The following is an 18647-nucleotide window of genomic DNA, read 5'->3' on the forward strand; positions in this document are numbered from 1 at the left end:
AAGTGAAAAGCTCAAGGGTAAAAGGTGGAATAGTGAAAAGCACAACAGTTAAAAAATGGAGAGAGTAGATGAGGATCATGAGACGCATCTTTTGCTCCGATCGAAGCCGAAATGTCAGTGATTGTTTGTCCAAACTCATCGGTTTTAACTTTTAAATTGTGTGATATATGTCGTGTGTCTTGGTATTGTGTTATTGTTGTGTATTGTGAGTGTTTTGATCATTTCCTTATAATAATTCACCAAAAAGACTTTAATGTGCTTATCTTCTCAAAACTGATATCATAATTGTGGTTAGTTTTTTTGAGACTAGTGTCAAGACATAACTGTTCCTACTCCAATACACATGACACTCTTGAAAATGTAAAAAGACTCACAACCGAATGAGAGTTTAGTTAACGTGGAGGAGACTCGTAAATGATGGAGAGTTGTTGAGTGCGCTTGTGAAGTGTCTCACATTGCTAAAATGTATGAATAGTTTATGGTTTATACTGCATTGTTGACCTAAACTCATATGATTAAGCTTTTGACTTGTGTAATGTCTTAACATGTTATATAATAGACTCACTAAAATGACTGTTCAATGTGCCTATCCTCCAACATTATTTCAAAATCTCTCTCTGTTACGGGTTTGTATCCTACGAGTCTACGATAGAAGGAGTGTTATTGGTCAATAGCTCGGTGAAAATATTGCCCAATTGGAATTAGTGCTTTGATCAAAAGTCATAACTCTTGTTAGATAAGTAAGAACCATATTGTCCCTTTAAGAGAATAACGGATTTATTGTCTCTATTAGGAAAGGGTCTACAACTCAGTGGAAAGATAGTCCAATTAGAATTAGAGTTTTGATCATAAGTCATAACTCTTGTTAAATAAGGTAAGAACCGTTTTGTCCATTTAGGAAAATAATTGATTTATTATCCCTATTTGGAAAATAAGAAAACTTGCTCATAAAACAATATCTCCAGTAGAAAAATAAGGGATTTGTTTTTCATTAGAACTAGATTTGCTATTTACGTTCTTTTTATTCTTACTATGTAATTTTCTATTTAAATGTGAGAATGAATAAATATAAATATAAAAAGTTTATGATTCAACTTTAGGGTCTTGTTTGTTTGTTTGTTTGTTTTTTTTTTTTTTTGATAAAAGATGATATCATTGATCATAAAGAGTAGGGCTGTAAATAAGCTGGCCGGGCTTGAGATCCCGCTCGCTACCCACCCAGTTAAGCCCAATCTGAACTCGATCTTGGCATTGTTCAAACTCGCTCGTTACTGTTGAAACCCGCTCGATTAGTTAGTGATACATACCCAACTTGTCTGGCATAACTTGACGGGGGCTCGTGAGCTCGACTCGTTAAGAGTTCGACCCGCCTAGCTAGTTTGAGGCCTTGAGAACCCGGCTCATTTAAGGCCCAACCGGACCGTTTATGGCTCAAAATTTCCGGCTTGAATAACGCTTGACCCAACTTGCTTGATTCGTTTAGGGCTCAAAATTTCAAAAATTCGAATCAACAATTTGGATATAATAATTTATTAATTATATGATATATCATATATAGATCATATTATTTTATCATTATCATAAGAATACAATTATAACTATATAAGCATATGATCTACATATTATCATTAGATACGATACATAACTTACATGCGTAACAATGTGATTCATGTAATCATAAATTTATTAAATTACGTTGTTAGCATAATAGTATTATAATCAACAATGTTTTTATTTAAAATCACAATTCACAAATTTAATATTATTATAACTCATAAGTAATCAAATACGTTGGGATTTAAATTATTTAACATTAGTTACATTATAAATTTATAATGTAACTAACTTAGTATTACATAATCATTCAGTTCATATATTATAATATAAAATTTAGAAAATTAATAACTTACTAAATATATACTAGATTTAAAAACATAATAATATAAGTAATTATAAAAGAGAGTTAGTTAATATGTAACTATGTTACTTATTACTTATTAGTGTGTGAGTGTGAGTCGTGTGACATTATATACAAACTAAATAGTTTAACATTAACTATTAGTTAGTATATTATATATACACTAATAACTATTGACTAATCTATAACTTATTAATGCTTTATAAAAATTTTAAGTAACTCTTGCAGTTTTGAAATATTTTCCTCAAGTTTTGAAATCAAGTTTGTGGAGTTTTTGCACTCATTTTCTAACTCAACGATCTTTGATGAATTCTGCAATGAAAAGCGTAAAGTCGAAAAAGAAATGTGTGTTCGGTCCAATACTTCAATTAGACAAATATCTTTTATCATCTTTTCAAGTTTATCATCAAGTTTCTTGATCTTTTGCTTCATGTGCTTCAAATATTTTTGATATTTGACATCTTGCCTTTCAATCTCTTTAAACTATTTCTTACAACTTTTGAGTTGATTATCTTTAAATCAATTATCTTTAACTTCCTCTAAGACTTTCTCCTCATCCAGCAATAACTTTTGCAGTTTTGTAATATTTTCTTCAAGTTTTGGAAATATAAATATATATATATAATATATAAAGCTAAAAAGTTAATGAAATTAAAAATATTAAAAAATTTAAATTTTTTAATAAAAAAAAAAAGGAGAAAAAAAACCAATATCCACCCCTTGGCTGGGTCATTCCGTTGGTTTTACATCCCAAATTATGCTATATCAGCATATTTGCCACATCACATTTAAATAATATTTTTATTATATATATTGCTATTAATAATAACATATAAATATATAAAGCTAAAAAGTTAACGAAATTAAAAACTTCAAAAAATTTAAATTTTTTAATAAAAAAAAAAGGGAGGAGAAAAAACCAATGTCCACTACTCCACTCCTTGGCTGGATCATTCCGTTGGTTTTACATCCCAAATTATGCCATATCAGCATATTTGCTACATCACATTTAAATTATAATTTTATTAAGAAATAATAATCTTAAAAAATAGACAAAAATTAGAAGAGAATAAAAAAAAAAAGGTGGCTCTTGGGCAACCCCCGGGCGGTTGGTTACTTGAAAGCCATCCGCATCTTAGCGGTAGTAGCTAGGGTGGCCAACGATAGTTTTTTTTTTTTTTTTTTTTTTTTTCCTTAATAAAATTATTTTTAAATTAAATTTTATTATTTGAATATTATGAGTAAAAAATAATATTACATGACAATTTTATGATTAGATCAGTAATTTCTTGGATTTTTTTTTTTCAAAACAAAAATATTAACAAACAAATCAAAACCACTTTCACTTTTTTTTTTTTTAATTAAAACATTTTTTCAAATAAAAAGTAAAAAAGCACTCTTTAAGAGAATCTCAATAAAATCTCCATATTATTTATATTTAAATAATAAAAGACAAAAATCAAGTTCAACAACTTAGAATATATAGAAAATTGCATATAATGCCGCTGAGGTTTCCGGAATATGCAGATTACTTGTTTAATTCCATGTTATGCATGTACCACCATCTTCTTTCTTAACTGTATATAATATAATTAAGATTAATGTTAGTGATATCTTTTTATTTTATTTTTATCATTTTAAATTGATATGACTTTTGAAAATTATCATTGGATTTCGAATGGATCACTATTAAATTTTGATCAAGTAGTAATTTTACAAACCACATTAATTTGGGAGGATAAAAAGAAAAAGAAAAAGGTAGTGATCTCTAACATTATCTCTTGAAGTCACGAGTTTGAGACTCAACTAGGTGCAAACAATCATTTGGAGCCAGCTACTCGAGCATAGCCATTCAAGGCTCCATTCCTATAGTGGTGTTGGGGATGGGGTCAAGGATTAGTCTGCAAATTTTGGCGTGGGCCTTTACGCTCGGTATTGCTACTACTGTGCGTGGGCTAGCTTGAGATAGTGCTTGACTAAAAGTGAAATGGGATACCTTGTACCTAAAAAAAACTATATATATGTATCTTAGGCCACCCCTCTTCTTTCGGTCTCTTACTTTTTTATACTTTTTTAGTTTTTAATTTTTAGTTATATATATATATAGAGTTTATTATGGGTAACACTTGTCATCATTTGAATGGATGTCAAGTTGGTGTTTTTGCATTGATAGAGGGTGGTTCTTTTGTAACAGTATTATTATTGAGCTTTGTTCTAAAAATTAGCTGAATTTGTTAAGCAAATTAATTTGACATTAACGTTCAAAAATTTGCCTCATCCTTTCCCTCCGCTTCCTTTGGGCAGACAACAAAATATGGGCCTTCTTATGGACTACGCCGATTAGGTCCAACAAGTGCAGGCCGAAGCTTTACCCTTATATTTAGAGCTCGGCCTTGTTCTCACGCCCGATTTACCTCTGGCCAGTGGCGGGGAAGCTAAAAGAAACGATTTCAGAAGCAGAGTTTGATTGAGGAAATCACTGGGTTGCTCTGTTTTTTTCCTCTTCTTTTCCCAAAATAGTTGTTGGGCGTGCCCTGGAAAGCTAGGAAGAAATCAAAGGGCCGAACGGGTGCGCTATGAATTCATTTCTAAGCCGAGCATTGGCAAAAACTGCATCATCGCTTGCCACAACGAAGCGGCGTCGGTTTCTACAGCAACCCTCTCTCTTTCTGCAATCTTACGCCGCCGCCGCTAAAACCGCCTCTGCCGGCAATAGTGCAAGTCGTAAAACTACTTATAAGCTGGAAAAGCCCAAGGTGTTTGAGCCCACCACCGCCACCACTGGAAAGCCCGAACCCGGAGAAAAGCCAGCTCCTAAGGCGTGGGAGAGGCCGAGCGAGATTCCGTTTCAGGCCAAGGTAGCCAATTCGGTGAACCTGATCGGCAAAGTTCACATTCCAGTCCAGTTCGAAGCCTCTCCTGACGGCAAGTACTGGGCTGGGACCGTTATCACCCAGGACCATCCTTCTGACTCTTCCCAACTTTGGTATGCACTTTACCCAAAACAGAAAAAGAGTCAAAAGCCTTTTTGAATTTCATACAGAGATTTTGTTATTCATGATTTTCTAGAAATGTATTTCCTAGTAAGTTATATAGGTACCGGTTTTATTCTTCACATTTCGAGTTGTTCAAAAGTGAATTGATTTGGTGATTCTGTTACAAGCTATAATCATTCTTGTTTCTCCTTAAATTCTCATTGTTAGGGTTGATAAACTTTTCATTGCTTTTGCTTATTAGTTTAGGGACAAAGTTTTCAGTTTGGAGGAATTCCAGTCTATTAAATTTACATGTGTGGACACATGTCAATTTAATACACCGGGTTGGAAGAATTAAGAAAACTTTGTTCGTAGTTTATTCGATTAATTCTATGAATTGTGTTAGCTATTTTTTTGGATAAATAAATGAATTGTGTTAACTATCTCTTTATGTAATCATTTGTGGTATTATTTTTCCTACTTATGCAAGAATGTCTTATATGTTTTTTGCATAAATCAGGATTCCAATCATTTTTGAAGGTGATTTGGCTCATATTGCTGCTTGTCATTTGAAAGAAAAGGATCGTGTTCATGTAGCTGGCCAACTGAGTGCAGATCCGCCTCTTGTGAATACAAGTCAGGGTCAGGCCAATATTCAGGTTTGTTTCTAGTCGTACCTTTGCGTTGAACATGTATGCTTTGCAAGTAAAAATGTGGCCCCGAGGGCTTCACTGACATTTGGTGTTAATTCAAGTGTTAGTGAATTAATTTGCGATTGATTGTGGATTTTTCTCAACTGTTGAGGAAACCAACTTTTCTTTTTTGGATGAATTTGAGGAAACCAATTTTATGTTCCCACAGAATCATTTTAGATTTACGCACCCCCGATCTTATGATTGGAATAGAGTTTAAGAATCTTTTGCGATCTGGGGAAACATCTTAATTCAGACTTTCAACCTTAGTCACTAAAAAAGGCAGCTACCTATATGATTCAGAGGCCCTATTCACTGTCTACAGCAGCCATTCAAGACTCGTTTTTTCTTTCTTAATTTCAATCTCAAACCTTCTAAATTTTTTGCACAATCGAGCCCCATACATTGTTGTTGGAGTAGTGCTATTTATTTTGGCATATGTAGTATAGAGAAATTACATTTGTTCACATGTGTCTCTTTTAAAGTCAGTCTTTTTTCTTTTATATTATTTATGCGAAATTTTGTATTGAATCTGACATCCAATGTTTGACTGTATCAGGTTATAGTGAATAGCCTCAACTTCGTCCAGGGATATCCTCAAATGAAGAAAAGTTTTACATCTCATGAAAAAGAGATACCATTACAAAATTCTGGTAATCCATATGTTCTTAGTTCCATGATCTATGCTTCTCACCTTTATAATTATTTGAATACTTGCTACGCATTCAATTAACATTACTTTCTTATGCTTGGTGACTTATTCTTTCTGCACATATGGTCTCAAGCCCTGAAAAGGGAGGGATGTGATAAAACTGAAGACCAATTTGAATTAGTCACATCTCATTAATCTAGACCTTTAGAGATGACTTGGGGTATCTTGTACCAGAGCCACACAGTGCATTGGTCCCCATGTGCAGTTAGAATTGGGCAAGGGGCATTCCTTACGAGCAACATGCTATGTTGGGGCTTGTATGCACTGAGAAATGGGCAAGGGCTTCCGTTCCTTATGTCGATAAAAAAGTTAGTCCAAGAGAATAGGATTCTTTTTTTATTTTATTTTTTTATAAGTAATAATACCAATCTCATTAAAAGCGTGCGGCGTTCCTAAGTACACATGAATTATACAATAGGAAAAACCTAACTAGAAAGAGCAAAGCGAAAAAGAAAATCACTAAAACTAATCGACAAAGTTAGTCCAAGAGAATAGGATTCTGTAGCCACTTAGAATAGAAGTTCATCAACGCGGACATTGATAGAATTAAGGATATTATAATTAGGATGCGAATAAACATAGCTTGCTTTCAAGAGATTACTGGTGGGCTCCCTTAGCTTTTGGATAACCTTGGAAGCTCCTATGATAACCTAGATAATTATTTGAATTCTTGCTACGCATTCAATTAACATTCCATATTTATGTTAATGTTTTAAGGCATTGGTTCGTTTAGCCTTGGCATAATCTCACCCCATCTTCTCATGAATAACTTCATTGTTTATCCAATCTTTCTTAGTGTTTCCATAGATCCATCACAACGTCCTCATCTCAACTACACTTTATTGATGTGCTGTTTCTTGATTGGCCAAAATTCTAAACCAAAATGCATAGCCACCATTCTATAATATTTTCTCTTTGACACAATCCATGGTAACCTAGATGCAGCTCTCTTGTCCATCCAACCTGCCCTAACTTCATCCTCTTGATTGTCCAAAAGAAGCTTGAGACGATGGCATTTGATTTCAAAACTCAGTTGAAAACCTGGAGAAGTACTTACCTTATTCATTGAAAATTTTCATTTTAGCACTTTGGTGACTTCATTGTGTCAAAAGTTTAGAATGTTTTTAATAATATTTTCCATGCCAATCACAAAGTGGGGGACTAACTCATTTTCAGATGGTGCAGAGAAAAGTGGGGACCCAGTATTAAATTCTTGGAGAGAACTTCTTGATGATCCAAATCAATGGTGGGATTATCGTGATAGTAAGCGCAATGGATCGGTAATAACCCCTCTCTTCTGGTGTCTACTCTATCTGACTCATTTTATTGGTGAAATGCATGACCTTCTTGTTTTCTTTATAGGTGAATCCAAGATACCCTGATTTTACAAATAAGGTTGGCGGTCAAGGACTTTGGCTTTGGAGCGCACCAAAATGGGTTTTGTCAGAACTTGAAGGATTAAAGTTTGATGTTCAAACCCAAAAATCAAAACAAGTAAAGCAGCAAAAAGGTGAGTATGGAAAATATTTCGTATTCAGTATCCCACAACTGTGCATAAGAATCGCAATGTGACGGGGTGGGTTTCTCCTTCCCTCTCCCAACCTTTCCTAGATGGAACCCCTATCTCTCCATCTGCCCCATACCCAAGTTGGACAGCAATTCATTTCTTTCTCAACATCTAAAATTTCCCAACCCTGTCTGCACCCCATCCTACCCTGATTAACCCAAGTAAGTGATAGTATTCATATATTTTTTATCAGCTATGCTGTTATACACCAAAAGATCAAAGGGAAAAAGTTACTCAAAAATGAAGGAATCAGGTTCAAAATAAAAACAAAAACAAAAAATCTGAAGAGCCGAACTTGAATTGAAACATACCAACACTAAATATTCCAAGGGTGGAATATATATTAAGAAAGATAGATAATCAAATACAGATGCAATTAAAAAAGGAAAAAAAAAAAAAAACACATTAAAATTTCTATCACGTAATATATTATTGCATAGATATTAGATAAGTTGTAGAAAATAGAAAGAAAAGGGATGATGTTAATTTTAATGGGGATTTCAAAAATTGAAAGTTGGATAAGAGATATGTTGATGATTGATAGTAACCGGAGAGAGGGAGTAAAAACTACAGAAAAATGAGTGGGTATGGGCATAGTGGTGGTTGAGTAGGAAACCTAATAAACATGTAGATATGAAGTTATGGAAAAAAATTGTATTGTTGAAGGGCATTTTAGTGAAAAGAAGTTTGGGTGGGAGAGACCTGCCCCGAAAGCAATGGGGTGGGCTGGTACGCTAAACTGCCCTTATTGTCATCCTTCTTGTACATCCTATTGTTTGCGCTTAATTTTTCCTATGTTGGACTGCTTGCATACAACATAGACATGGACAATTGTTGTTAAGCATATCCCTATGACAGTTATAGTAACAAAAAGGAATATTTAGGTGTGTAAACCCAATTAGGCCATTATCTCAATATAATATTTAGTTTGGTCATAGATTTATCAACAAATTAGGATCTACTATATGTATTCTTTCTTCTTCTTCTTCTTCTTTCTTTTCTTTTCTTTTCTTTTTAATCTCTCTCTTTTTTTTTTTTTTTTTTTTTTTTTTTTTTTTTTTTTTACCATTCTATCATATTTATCAAATTTAACATGTACTCTTTATTGCCTCCCTAATTAATCTTTTTTTCACTACTTTTATCCTATGCACTTCCTTACTTTTCTCTCTCTCTCTCTCTCTCTCTCTCTCTCTCTCTCTCTACATGAATTGATTCACTCTTTCTTGTTGATCTATTAATTAGTCTCCATTGCACATGATCAAACCATCTTAAGTGACTTTCCCTCGTCTTTTTCTCTATTGTCATCCTTATTGTACATGTTATTTAGCCCAAATTGTTCCAATGCCGGACTGGTTGCATGCAACATAAACACAGATAAACATATTATGCATATATCCGTATGAATCCAAGGTTCTTTCAATTAAAGCAATGTGATGACTATAGCTACTAAAAAATATTTCAGCGAAGTATAATTTGATTCATTCCAATTAAGTTTAATCTCAATTAGATTTATATTGGTTATGGATCTATCAGCTAATCGCGATTGACTACATGTATTCTTTTTTAACTTGAATTGAATCATTCTTTCTTATTGGTGTATTAATTAGTCTCCATTGTTCATGACCAAAATATCTTAAGTGATCCTGTCTCATATTTTCCTTAATAGGAGCAACCCTTAACTTTGAACAAATGACTTCATTCTTTCTTTCATCATTCCTCGAATTATTATTTCAGTTATGCTCATCTATGAATATGTTATTTCTCAACAATCCAACATTCTGTATCATATCATAAAGCATAATTGGTCTGCTAATAGTATTATAGAATTTTCCCTAACTTAGTAGCTATTCTACAGGAGCAATGCTACATATTACACTCCATCTCATTGGGCTGATATGGAAGTGTCTATCAGCCCTTGGATCATCTATCATTAAAAAAAAATAAAATCAAAGGCTGATGTGGCAGTGCCCATCAACTCAGTGGAATAGGGGTGAGATGTGGGTATAGTATTTAACATTTCTGATTGTATAGTGACAGCTTTCTTGAGACAGCTTTTCATTTCATCCAACCTATATTTGTTTTATGAGCCACATCCTTAATCTTGGTTTTTATGAATTATTGATCTAAGATACAAAAAGTAATAAATCTTTGATATCTCTCGACCATCAAGTTTTATTATTCGCAATTTGTTATATCTACTTTTATTGAACTTGCACTGCACATACTTGGTTTTGGTCTCACTTCGGACCATACCGCACGAGCCGTATCACAAATCCACAAAGTATGAGTAGAGGATTCCACTTCTCGACCACAAAGGGGACAGAGCGGGTCAGTAACAATTTTCCTTCTATGTAGATTTTCTTTTGTAGGAAGAATATTGTTGCAAGCTCTCCATAGAAATAGATGAATAACCCGCGGCACCCTTAATTTCCATATAATCTTCCATATAGGGCTTTGATGAGGTCCCAGAGAGCTACACCCCTGATGCCTGGCTTTTCTGTCCAATTCCAGATGGTACGCGCTTCGGACAGTGAATATGCCGTTCGCCGTGTAAGCCCAAATCAGCCTATCTTGCACAATGCCTGGGCTGATGGCCAAGCTGCATATCTTCTCAGCAGTCTCGGCAGGGAAAATCTGCTCAATCAGAGGTATATTCCACCATCTACTATTCTGGTCAATAATTTCAGCTACTTTTGCATCCTTATTCAAAATTCGAATTGGAGATTGAATAGAATTTAAGTGGGGAGAGAAAATCCAACGGTCTCCCCATATGTTGATTTTGGTGCCATCTCCTACCTTCCAAATTAAGCCTTCCTGTAAGAGGGGTTTAGCCATCCAGATACTACGGCATAAATAGGAAGGTCTGTAGCCCAAGGATGCCTCAAACAACGATCCTTCAGGAAAATACTTTTCCTTAAGCACCCTAGCAGCTAGAGAACTGGGATTCTGGATTATACGCCACCCTTGTTTAGCCAACAAGGCTAGATTAAAGCTCTCCAGATCCCGGAAACCCAGTCCTCCTGAATTTTTGCTCCTCCCTAGACCTTTCCACGCCATCCAGACCGTCCGATTAACCTTCTCCATATGCCCCCACCAGAATTTGCTCAAGAGCCTATTAATATCACGGCAAAGGGAGATAGGAAGCCTGAAAACACTCATAGTGTAGGTTGGGATGGCTTGAAGGACCGCCTTAATTAGAACCTCCTTACCCGCATGGGAAAGGAATTTCTCCTTCCATCCATTCATCCGGTTCCAAATACGGCTTTTGATATAATTGAATGTCGCAATTCTGGATCGACCAACAAAAGCCGGTAATCCCAAATAGGATTCATAGCATTGGGTAGGAATTAATCCTGTTCCCTGCAAGATGGAAATCCTCTCCTCCTCCTTTGTATTATTACTGAAATAAATAGAAGTCTTCTCCAAGTTTACTCTCTGACCCGAGGCCCTCTCATAGACTTCCAAGATATTCTTCATTTGCCTCCATTCGTCTAGGTTAGCTTTCCCAAATAGAATACTATCGTCGGCAAAGAGGAGATGGTTGATTCTTATCCCACCCCTACGAATAGGAACCCCGGAAATCTTCCCCACCCCTGCTGCTTGGTCCAGCATTCTACTCAAAGCTTCAGCACACAAAATAAAAAGGAAGGGGGAAAGGGGGTCTCCCTGGCGTATACCCCTGGAGGGAACAATATGGCCATGGGGTAGGCCATTAATAAGGACCGTATAGGAGACCGTACGGACGCATGTCATGATCAAATGAACCCATCTCTCGGCAAAACCGAGCCTCCTCATCACAGCCTCCAAAAACCCCCATTCTAACCGATCATACGCCTTGCTCATGTCGAGCTTGATAGCCATGAACCCATTCCTACCCTTTAGACGAGCCGCCATGGTATGGAGAGTTTCGAAGGCTACAATAATGTTGTCGGTAATCAAACGGCCCGGGATGAATGCACTTTGCTCCGGAGAAATGATCTGCGGCAAGACAAGTTTCATTCTGTTAGCAAGCACTTTGGAAATCAGTTTATAGACCACGTTACATAGGCTAATAGGCCGATAGTCCTTAACCGATTCCGGAGCAGGATTCTTTGGAATGAGGCATATATTGGTAGCATTGATCGAAGGATCAAAAGGACCACCATTAAGAAAGGACAGCACTGCCTCTGAGACCTTCTCCCCCACAAAACACCACGCCTTTTGAAAGAAACCCGCAGAGAAGCCATCCGGGCCCGGAGATTTCAGCGGATGCATTTGAGAAAGTGCCAAGCCCACCTCCTCTGCTGTGAAGGGCCTTAATAAGGATGAGTTCATCTCATCCGAGACAAGATGCTCCATATTTTCCAAACATTGAGAGAGATCAGCATCGGCATCACAACTAGAGGAGAAAATATCCTCAAAGTAATTAACAAAGACTCTGCCAATGTCCTGTCGTCTCCTCCACATTCTCCCCTGTTCATCCGAGATAGACCGTATGGTGTTTATCTTCCTCCTATGGTTTGCCCAAGCGTGGAAGAATTTAGTATTCCTGTCTCCATTGCTATACCAATTCTGCTTGGCCCTCTGCTTCCATTTAATATCCTCCCTTTCCAAAATCTGATCAATGTCCTTTTGGACCTGGTTGATCTCCTCAATAAGGCTCGGACTATTAGATCCTTGCAATTCCAAGAGTCTCCTACTCTTCTGTTTCAGCAATTCTGCGTCTCTTCCAAATTTAGCACTACTCCATCGTGCAAGGTCTCTTTGGCAGGCTGAAAGGCGGACCTGAACGTCCTTCAACTTGTTAGACTCCAGTGTCTCCTGCTCCCAAGCTGCTTTAGAGATATCATTGCATTCAGGATCCAGCTGCCATTTGGCTTCAAACTTGAACGCCCGGCGTGAAGGCCTAATCTCATAGGGTTCGTCCTTAAACAAAATAAGGATCGGATTGTGGTCCGAGCAAATGGCTTCTAAGACTTGTACCCTTACAAAATTGAATCTGGAGCACCATTCCATATTGGCAATTGCTCTGTCAAGTCTTTCCAGGATAAAATTATCATCTCTCCTGTTATTACACCAAGTATAACGTGGTCCAGAGAAGCCAAGATCACTCAGCTCACAGTCTTCAAGCGCCCTCCTGAACTGATCAATCTGAGAACTCCGCCTTAGCACTGCCCCCTGCTTCTCCGATTGATCAAGGATTTCGTTAAAATCCCCTGCACACAACCAGGCAGAAGGCTGGAAGGACTTGAGAAATCTCAAGAGTTCCCATGATTCCCATCGTCTAGCCGCATTGGGGAAACCGTAGAAGCCAGTGAACTTCCAGTCTGGCCTTCCATCCTCATCACTAATGATAGCATTAATGTGCTGTCGAGAATAATTAAAAATTTCCAACGAAAGATTCTCCGACCATAATAGAGCTAAGCCCCCACTTCTCCCAACCGGATTAACCACAAAAAGCCCTTTAAAACCCAATTTACATCTAACTTTCTCCATAGTACTACTTCTACACAAAGTTTCAATAAGGAAAACAATATCAGGTTTCTTCTCTTTCACCAAATGGTGAAGCACACGAACTGTCCGGGGGTTCCCAAGCCCCCGGCAGTTCCAACTCAAGAGACTCATGGCGACAGGCGGGGCTGAGGTTCAGCCACCGCCTCTTCCATATGGAACAGAAACTCACCTCCAGAATGGCTCTTCTTTGGGCAAAGCTCCTGGTTTTCTGCATGACTCCACTCCACGTCTTCAAGCTTCCTCTTGCGATCAGTTTCGCCAGTAATATCGTTAGTAGTCTCCCTATTCTTCCTCTTCCACTTTCGGGCCTTACTCGTGGACCTCAAAAGCTCCTCCGTTGACTCCTGAGATTTTGCTTGATCCACGTAATGTTCGTACTTAGGATTCGGGGGGACTGGTACCGTGAAACAGGTTCCATTTTCTGAACACATTATCTCCTGCTGGGGCCCATGACTATTTACTGCCACCTTGGAGTTACAAAACCTCTTTCCCGCCTCCTGGACATCTGTAGTCACCTTTTCATTTGTCAACGTGGCTCCCCTTCTGTCAATGCTAGCTTCAGCACTTGGCTCAATACAACCGTGCTCCTTAGAACTCCCGCGGACTTCCATGTCATTCTGGTTATTAACCCCTATGCCAGCTTTAGTCAAAGGTTTCCCTCTCTGATTTCCTCCTTCTATTCTGCTAACATCCGCATTTTCTCCTTCCAAATCTTCCACAAAATCCTTCTCATTAATGCCACTTGTCCCGCCCATATTTTCATCGCTTTCCATGTTGTCAGTCGTACACTGTACGTCCATCTTTCCCACTGGTCCATCCGGAGCACTTCCATCTGGTCCTTCACTGCGACTCTCGCCTCCGGCCTGCTTCACAGCCGCTCCACCCGGACTTCTAAACCCCCCTCTATCGTCCGTTGTAGCTGTATTCCAGTGAGACTTGGGCTCAGCGGGCGTAATGCCTTCCAGCACCTTTGGTTCCTGTCCCGCCAGTACCTGCTTCTCTGGATAATGGTCTGACTGTCGGGATGACGAAGAGCCCTCCTTCCTGAAACGTAAATCGTCCGCCCTAAGCCAAACCCCCCAGGGCCTAGCTGGACCCTCCTCATTGATCCGGAAGCTGGACTTATTCGGGCAAACTTTATCCGCATGATATATCCTCCCACAGTGATAACAAAATTGCGGGATTTTTTCATATTTGAGCGATATCCAAATGGATTTACCATTCAGAACAATAGCCCGGCCCCTCTCAAGTGGTTTTGTAATATCAATAGACACTCTTATTCTCAAGTATCTACCCCAGCCCACACCATCTCCAGTAACATCAATATCCTCTACCGTTCCCAGAGATCTGCCTATACGCATCCCCACCTCCCGGTTCATGCACGTAAGAGGCATATCATGTAGTTGTATCCAGAAAAGCGCATTTGAAAACTCCATATGCGAGGGAGGAGTATTTTCATCAATCTCCTTCAGAACCAGTAGACTACGATCAAAGAGCCAAGGTCGGCCCTCAAGAACCCGCCCTTTGTCTTCCCTGTTAGGAAATTCTAGCAGCCATAAGTTATCTTGCATTTCCTTAAAGATCACTGCTTCAGCGGTTTTCCACAGCCTCGACATTAATGTCTTGAAGGCTTCCTTCTGGATACGACGGTCCGACATCAACCTACCCAAAAGGCATCTTTCACTTCTTCCTCGGAGATCTGCAGTATCCGTCTCATTGATAGGTATTTCTATCCTTTCTCCTTCTGAAAGCTTCATCCCCCACTCATGCTTTCAATAAGGTCTTCCATTCAGTGAAAGGAAGAGAACAAACTAAGACAAAACACCCCAGAAACTCAGCACACTGTATGAAACAGTGACAGAAAAACTCCCAAGCGTAAAAGACACCGGGAGACTCACACTCTCACTCCTAGGAATATCCAAGACAAGGAGAAACCTAGGGGAGGACTCGCAATATGTTCGGCCCTTCGTTGTTATTGAAGGGTGATTGAACAATCACCCTTAGCCACTCTCATGGGTAGCATGTAGCCAACCACCCCTTTGGGATTAAGATGAGTAATTCTAGACATTATACCTATGTCATTCTTGTTTTCCTCTGGCTTAAAGGTCAATTTGGCCAAATCCCTCTTGGTTCCTGTTGGCAACGTGGATAATGTTGTTGAGTTGACTGCTATCTTGGGATGTGGGACTTCTTCTCTACCCATGAAGTACCTTCGTATGCCGCTTGGGGCGTGTTACAAGGCTACGTCTATCTGGAATGGTATCAAGTTAAGATGGAATGTCGCTTGGTTAGTTGGAAAATGTTGTATTTGTCCAACAGTGGCAGGATTACCCTCATTAAGAGCACCCTCTCTAAAATATAAATATATTAAAAATACAAATAAATAAAACTTAAATTTTTTTATTTTATTGTAATGAACACGTGTCGATTTTTTATTGGGTTTGACGTAGCAAACTAACGGATTCAATTAGCTTGGTGGACGGAAAACGGGTCAGAGAGTGACTCATAATTATATATAGTTTACCACAAGGACCCTCCATGAAATTTTTGTACCACATGAAGTGATTCATAATTTATGCCAATTCCAAGAACCAGTGATGTAATTATCCCGTTTTAAATAACATAACATTAAATTATATAAAAATAAATAAATTTAGATCGTAAAATAAATCTTCTTGATTTTACTTGAACATATGAGGTCAGTAGAGTTTAAACTGTAATTTGGTTAGATATGAGCTTTAATTGACATGCACGCAACATGTTTGATATAGTTGTTCAGTGCATGAGACTTGTGTCCTGTCGCTGTATTTTATGTAATTTTATGAATTTACCTTCCAAAATTAGTTTTATATATACTAGTTTCCTTCTTTGCATAATTAATACGACACGGTAAGAAGTAATGCTAGAAAAAAAAAAAAATCCATATTATTTGTGTCTTTTTTAAAATTGATTGATTTTTAAAATTACCATAAGATCAAAATTTAATAATAATTTATTACAATTTCAATAATGATTTTAAAAATCACATTAATTTTGAAAAGATATAAAAGAAAGACAGATTTTAACATTACTCTACCGTAATAAGAGAGTAATTTGTGTTGTTGAATTTTTGTTGAAGTAGTAGTAAGAAGTGATTGATGTGATATAAAGTATAAAAAAGTTTGAAATTGTTTAATAGAAAAATGAAAAAAGTTTTGTTTTGTAGTAGGTTTTTTTATTTGAATGGTAATAAAAAATTATTGATGTAATATAAAAGGTGAAAAAAAAAATGTTAAAATGTTTTGGATTTGACTTTTTTGAGAAAAGTAAGAAAAAATAAAGAGGAGATGAGATGCTTGCCAAACACTAGATGGTATCACTTGTTTCGAAGTGCTGACCATTACAGACCTGCACAAGACGGGGAAGAGGGTCGTGATGGATTATAATCTAGGCTGGCAACTCGTAGGATTTAGTGCCAATAAATTTAGACAGTAGACCGGGAAGCTAATAAGGAGCGGGACTTGTGTGCATTTACAGGATGACTGAGCGCATATACCGGTTCGTACGAAGAAGAATATATGGGAAGCCCTGATGGTATGTTTAAAACTAGATGTTATATGAAACGTCTATAACATATTGTTAATATATATAATGCATTGTGTGTGTGTGTGTGTGTCCATATATATATATATGCACATATGACTTCTCGTTTTGTTTTATTTTTATTTTTATTATTTTTGTTTTGTTTTTTGTTTTTGTTTTTTCTATTTATCAACTTCTAACTTGTTTTGGTGGACTTTTACATCCTGCCAAGCTGCGATTTAGAAAAAATAAAACGAGATGCGTTTTGGGATATGGGTGCTCAAGAATTGGAGACACAACAAAAAAAGACCAAGCATTCAGCGGGACGATACTCCTGAGATGGTATGAGCAAGAGTAGGGGAAAGAAAACTCTCCAACTACCACCCCGACGATTTGGATTCGTTGTTGGATAAATGGTGTGATGAGGATTATTAGGTTAGTCATGAGTTATATTACTATTTTGTGTAGTTTCATTAATTTCATGTAGTTGTGTCAGTGCTCACATATTAAGAATGTTAATTGTGTAGGAGTTACCTGCTCGTATGAAACAATTACGAGCATTGCAAAATAATTCTCATTGCACGGGAACCAAAAGTTTTGCTAGGTTGTCACACAAAGAAATATTTACACCAGTTTATCTCGTACATATAGATGTAAACATTATATATATATATATATAAACATGTGTTATTCTTTCGGCAGACTGTCAAGAATGACACTCCTCTTATGCAAGTAAAATCGTACATAACGACTCACATGAGGAATGATGGAAGCTATCCAAATGACACACTAAAGGAGATATGTGTATGCTACTCACCTTTCATATATTGTTTTACTTATGTGTGTGATAACTTATTTACGATGCACATTTGTTTGACGCACCAACATTTAATATAAGATGTAAGAGAGGGTGGCAGAGCTAATGCCAAGTGTGACAGAAGGAACGATATGCTAGAGACCGGAAGACACGTACACCCAGGTGCTCGGCAATAAGCTGGAGTACGCTGGCATAGTTCGACAGGTTGGGCCAAATATTTGGCCTGTGTGGGGGTCCATACGCTCATACTATACACCTTCACAGCCATGATCACAAAATCAAGAGCACGCAATCTCGCAAGAAGTGCTCGAGAGAGCACTCAAGGGTGAGCAGGAGAGACACAAGGCACAAATGGATGAGGTGTTGGCGGCACAGTTTGAGATTATGTCCTGTTTTAGCCAAATGGAGTCAATGTGGCGCCAGTTAGCATCCGTGCCCGTAGTCCCTAATAATAATGCAGCGCCAGATAGAAATTCCACACATCATATGAATGTGATATCGTCTATGGATAACGGATCAGGTAATAATTAATGACTTTTTTTCTTTTCTTGGTATGATGATTTTTATTTAAATTCACATGTTGGTCAATGCTTAGGACTTGATATGATTTGATCATATTGTTTGCTAACCGTGTTTGTTTTATCATTCGTAGCTGGTGTAGAAAATGATGTGCAGTTACCCGATCATGAAAATCTTGCTGACGATTGATATTGGGTGACATTTAGGGTTGTTTTAGTTGGCGAATACATATTTGCTTTTTTTGTTTCTGTTTTGTAATCTGTATAATTTGATATGAATCTATGATAGAGATTGATTGTATATATGTTTGTTGAATCTTGTGTTTTGATTTTTTAATAGTTATGATGTGATGGTGTTGATCATGGATTGATGAAAATAGATTAGGGTTTAGGA

The 18647-nt window shown here is 37.2% G+C and overlaps 1 protein-coding gene and 1 long non-coding RNA gene across 3 annotated transcripts; both read left to right on the forward strand.

Annotated features, from left to right (window-relative positions):
- Positions 1–4321: 4321 nt before the first annotated feature.
- On the forward strand, positions 4322–7884 carry LOC133866974 (protein OSB2, chloroplastic-like). Of its 2 annotated transcripts, none has more exons than XM_062303643.1 (5): positions 4322–4904; positions 5414–5552; positions 6145–6238; positions 7474–7577; positions 7660–7884. In XM_062303643.1, exons 1-5 carry the CDS (start codon positions 4495–4497, stop codon positions 7867–7869), a joined length of 957 nt encoding a protein of 318 aa, XP_062159627.1. In that variant the 5' UTR covers positions 4322–4494; the 3' UTR covers positions 7870–7884. The 2 variants fall into 2 exon arrangements, with proteins under 2 accessions (XP_062159627.1, XP_062159628.1); XM_062303644.1 differs by having other exon boundaries at positions 7483–7577.
- Positions 7885–17174: 9290 nt separating this feature from the next.
- LOC133865552 (uncharacterized) lies at positions 17175–18476 on the forward strand. Its single transcript, XR_009899775.1, has 3 exons — positions 17175–17353; positions 17621–18255; positions 18388–18476. It is a non-coding gene; the product is annotated as an uncharacterized LOC133865552 (long non-coding RNA).
- The last annotated feature ends 171 nt before the right edge of the window (positions 18477–18647 follow it).

This window comes from Alnus glutinosa, chromosome 4 (genome assembly GCF_958979055.1).
Source record: "Alnus glutinosa chromosome 4, dhAlnGlut1.1, whole genome shotgun sequence".
Lineage (NCBI taxonomy): Eukaryota > Viridiplantae > Streptophyta > Magnoliopsida > Fagales > Betulaceae > Alnus > Alnus glutinosa.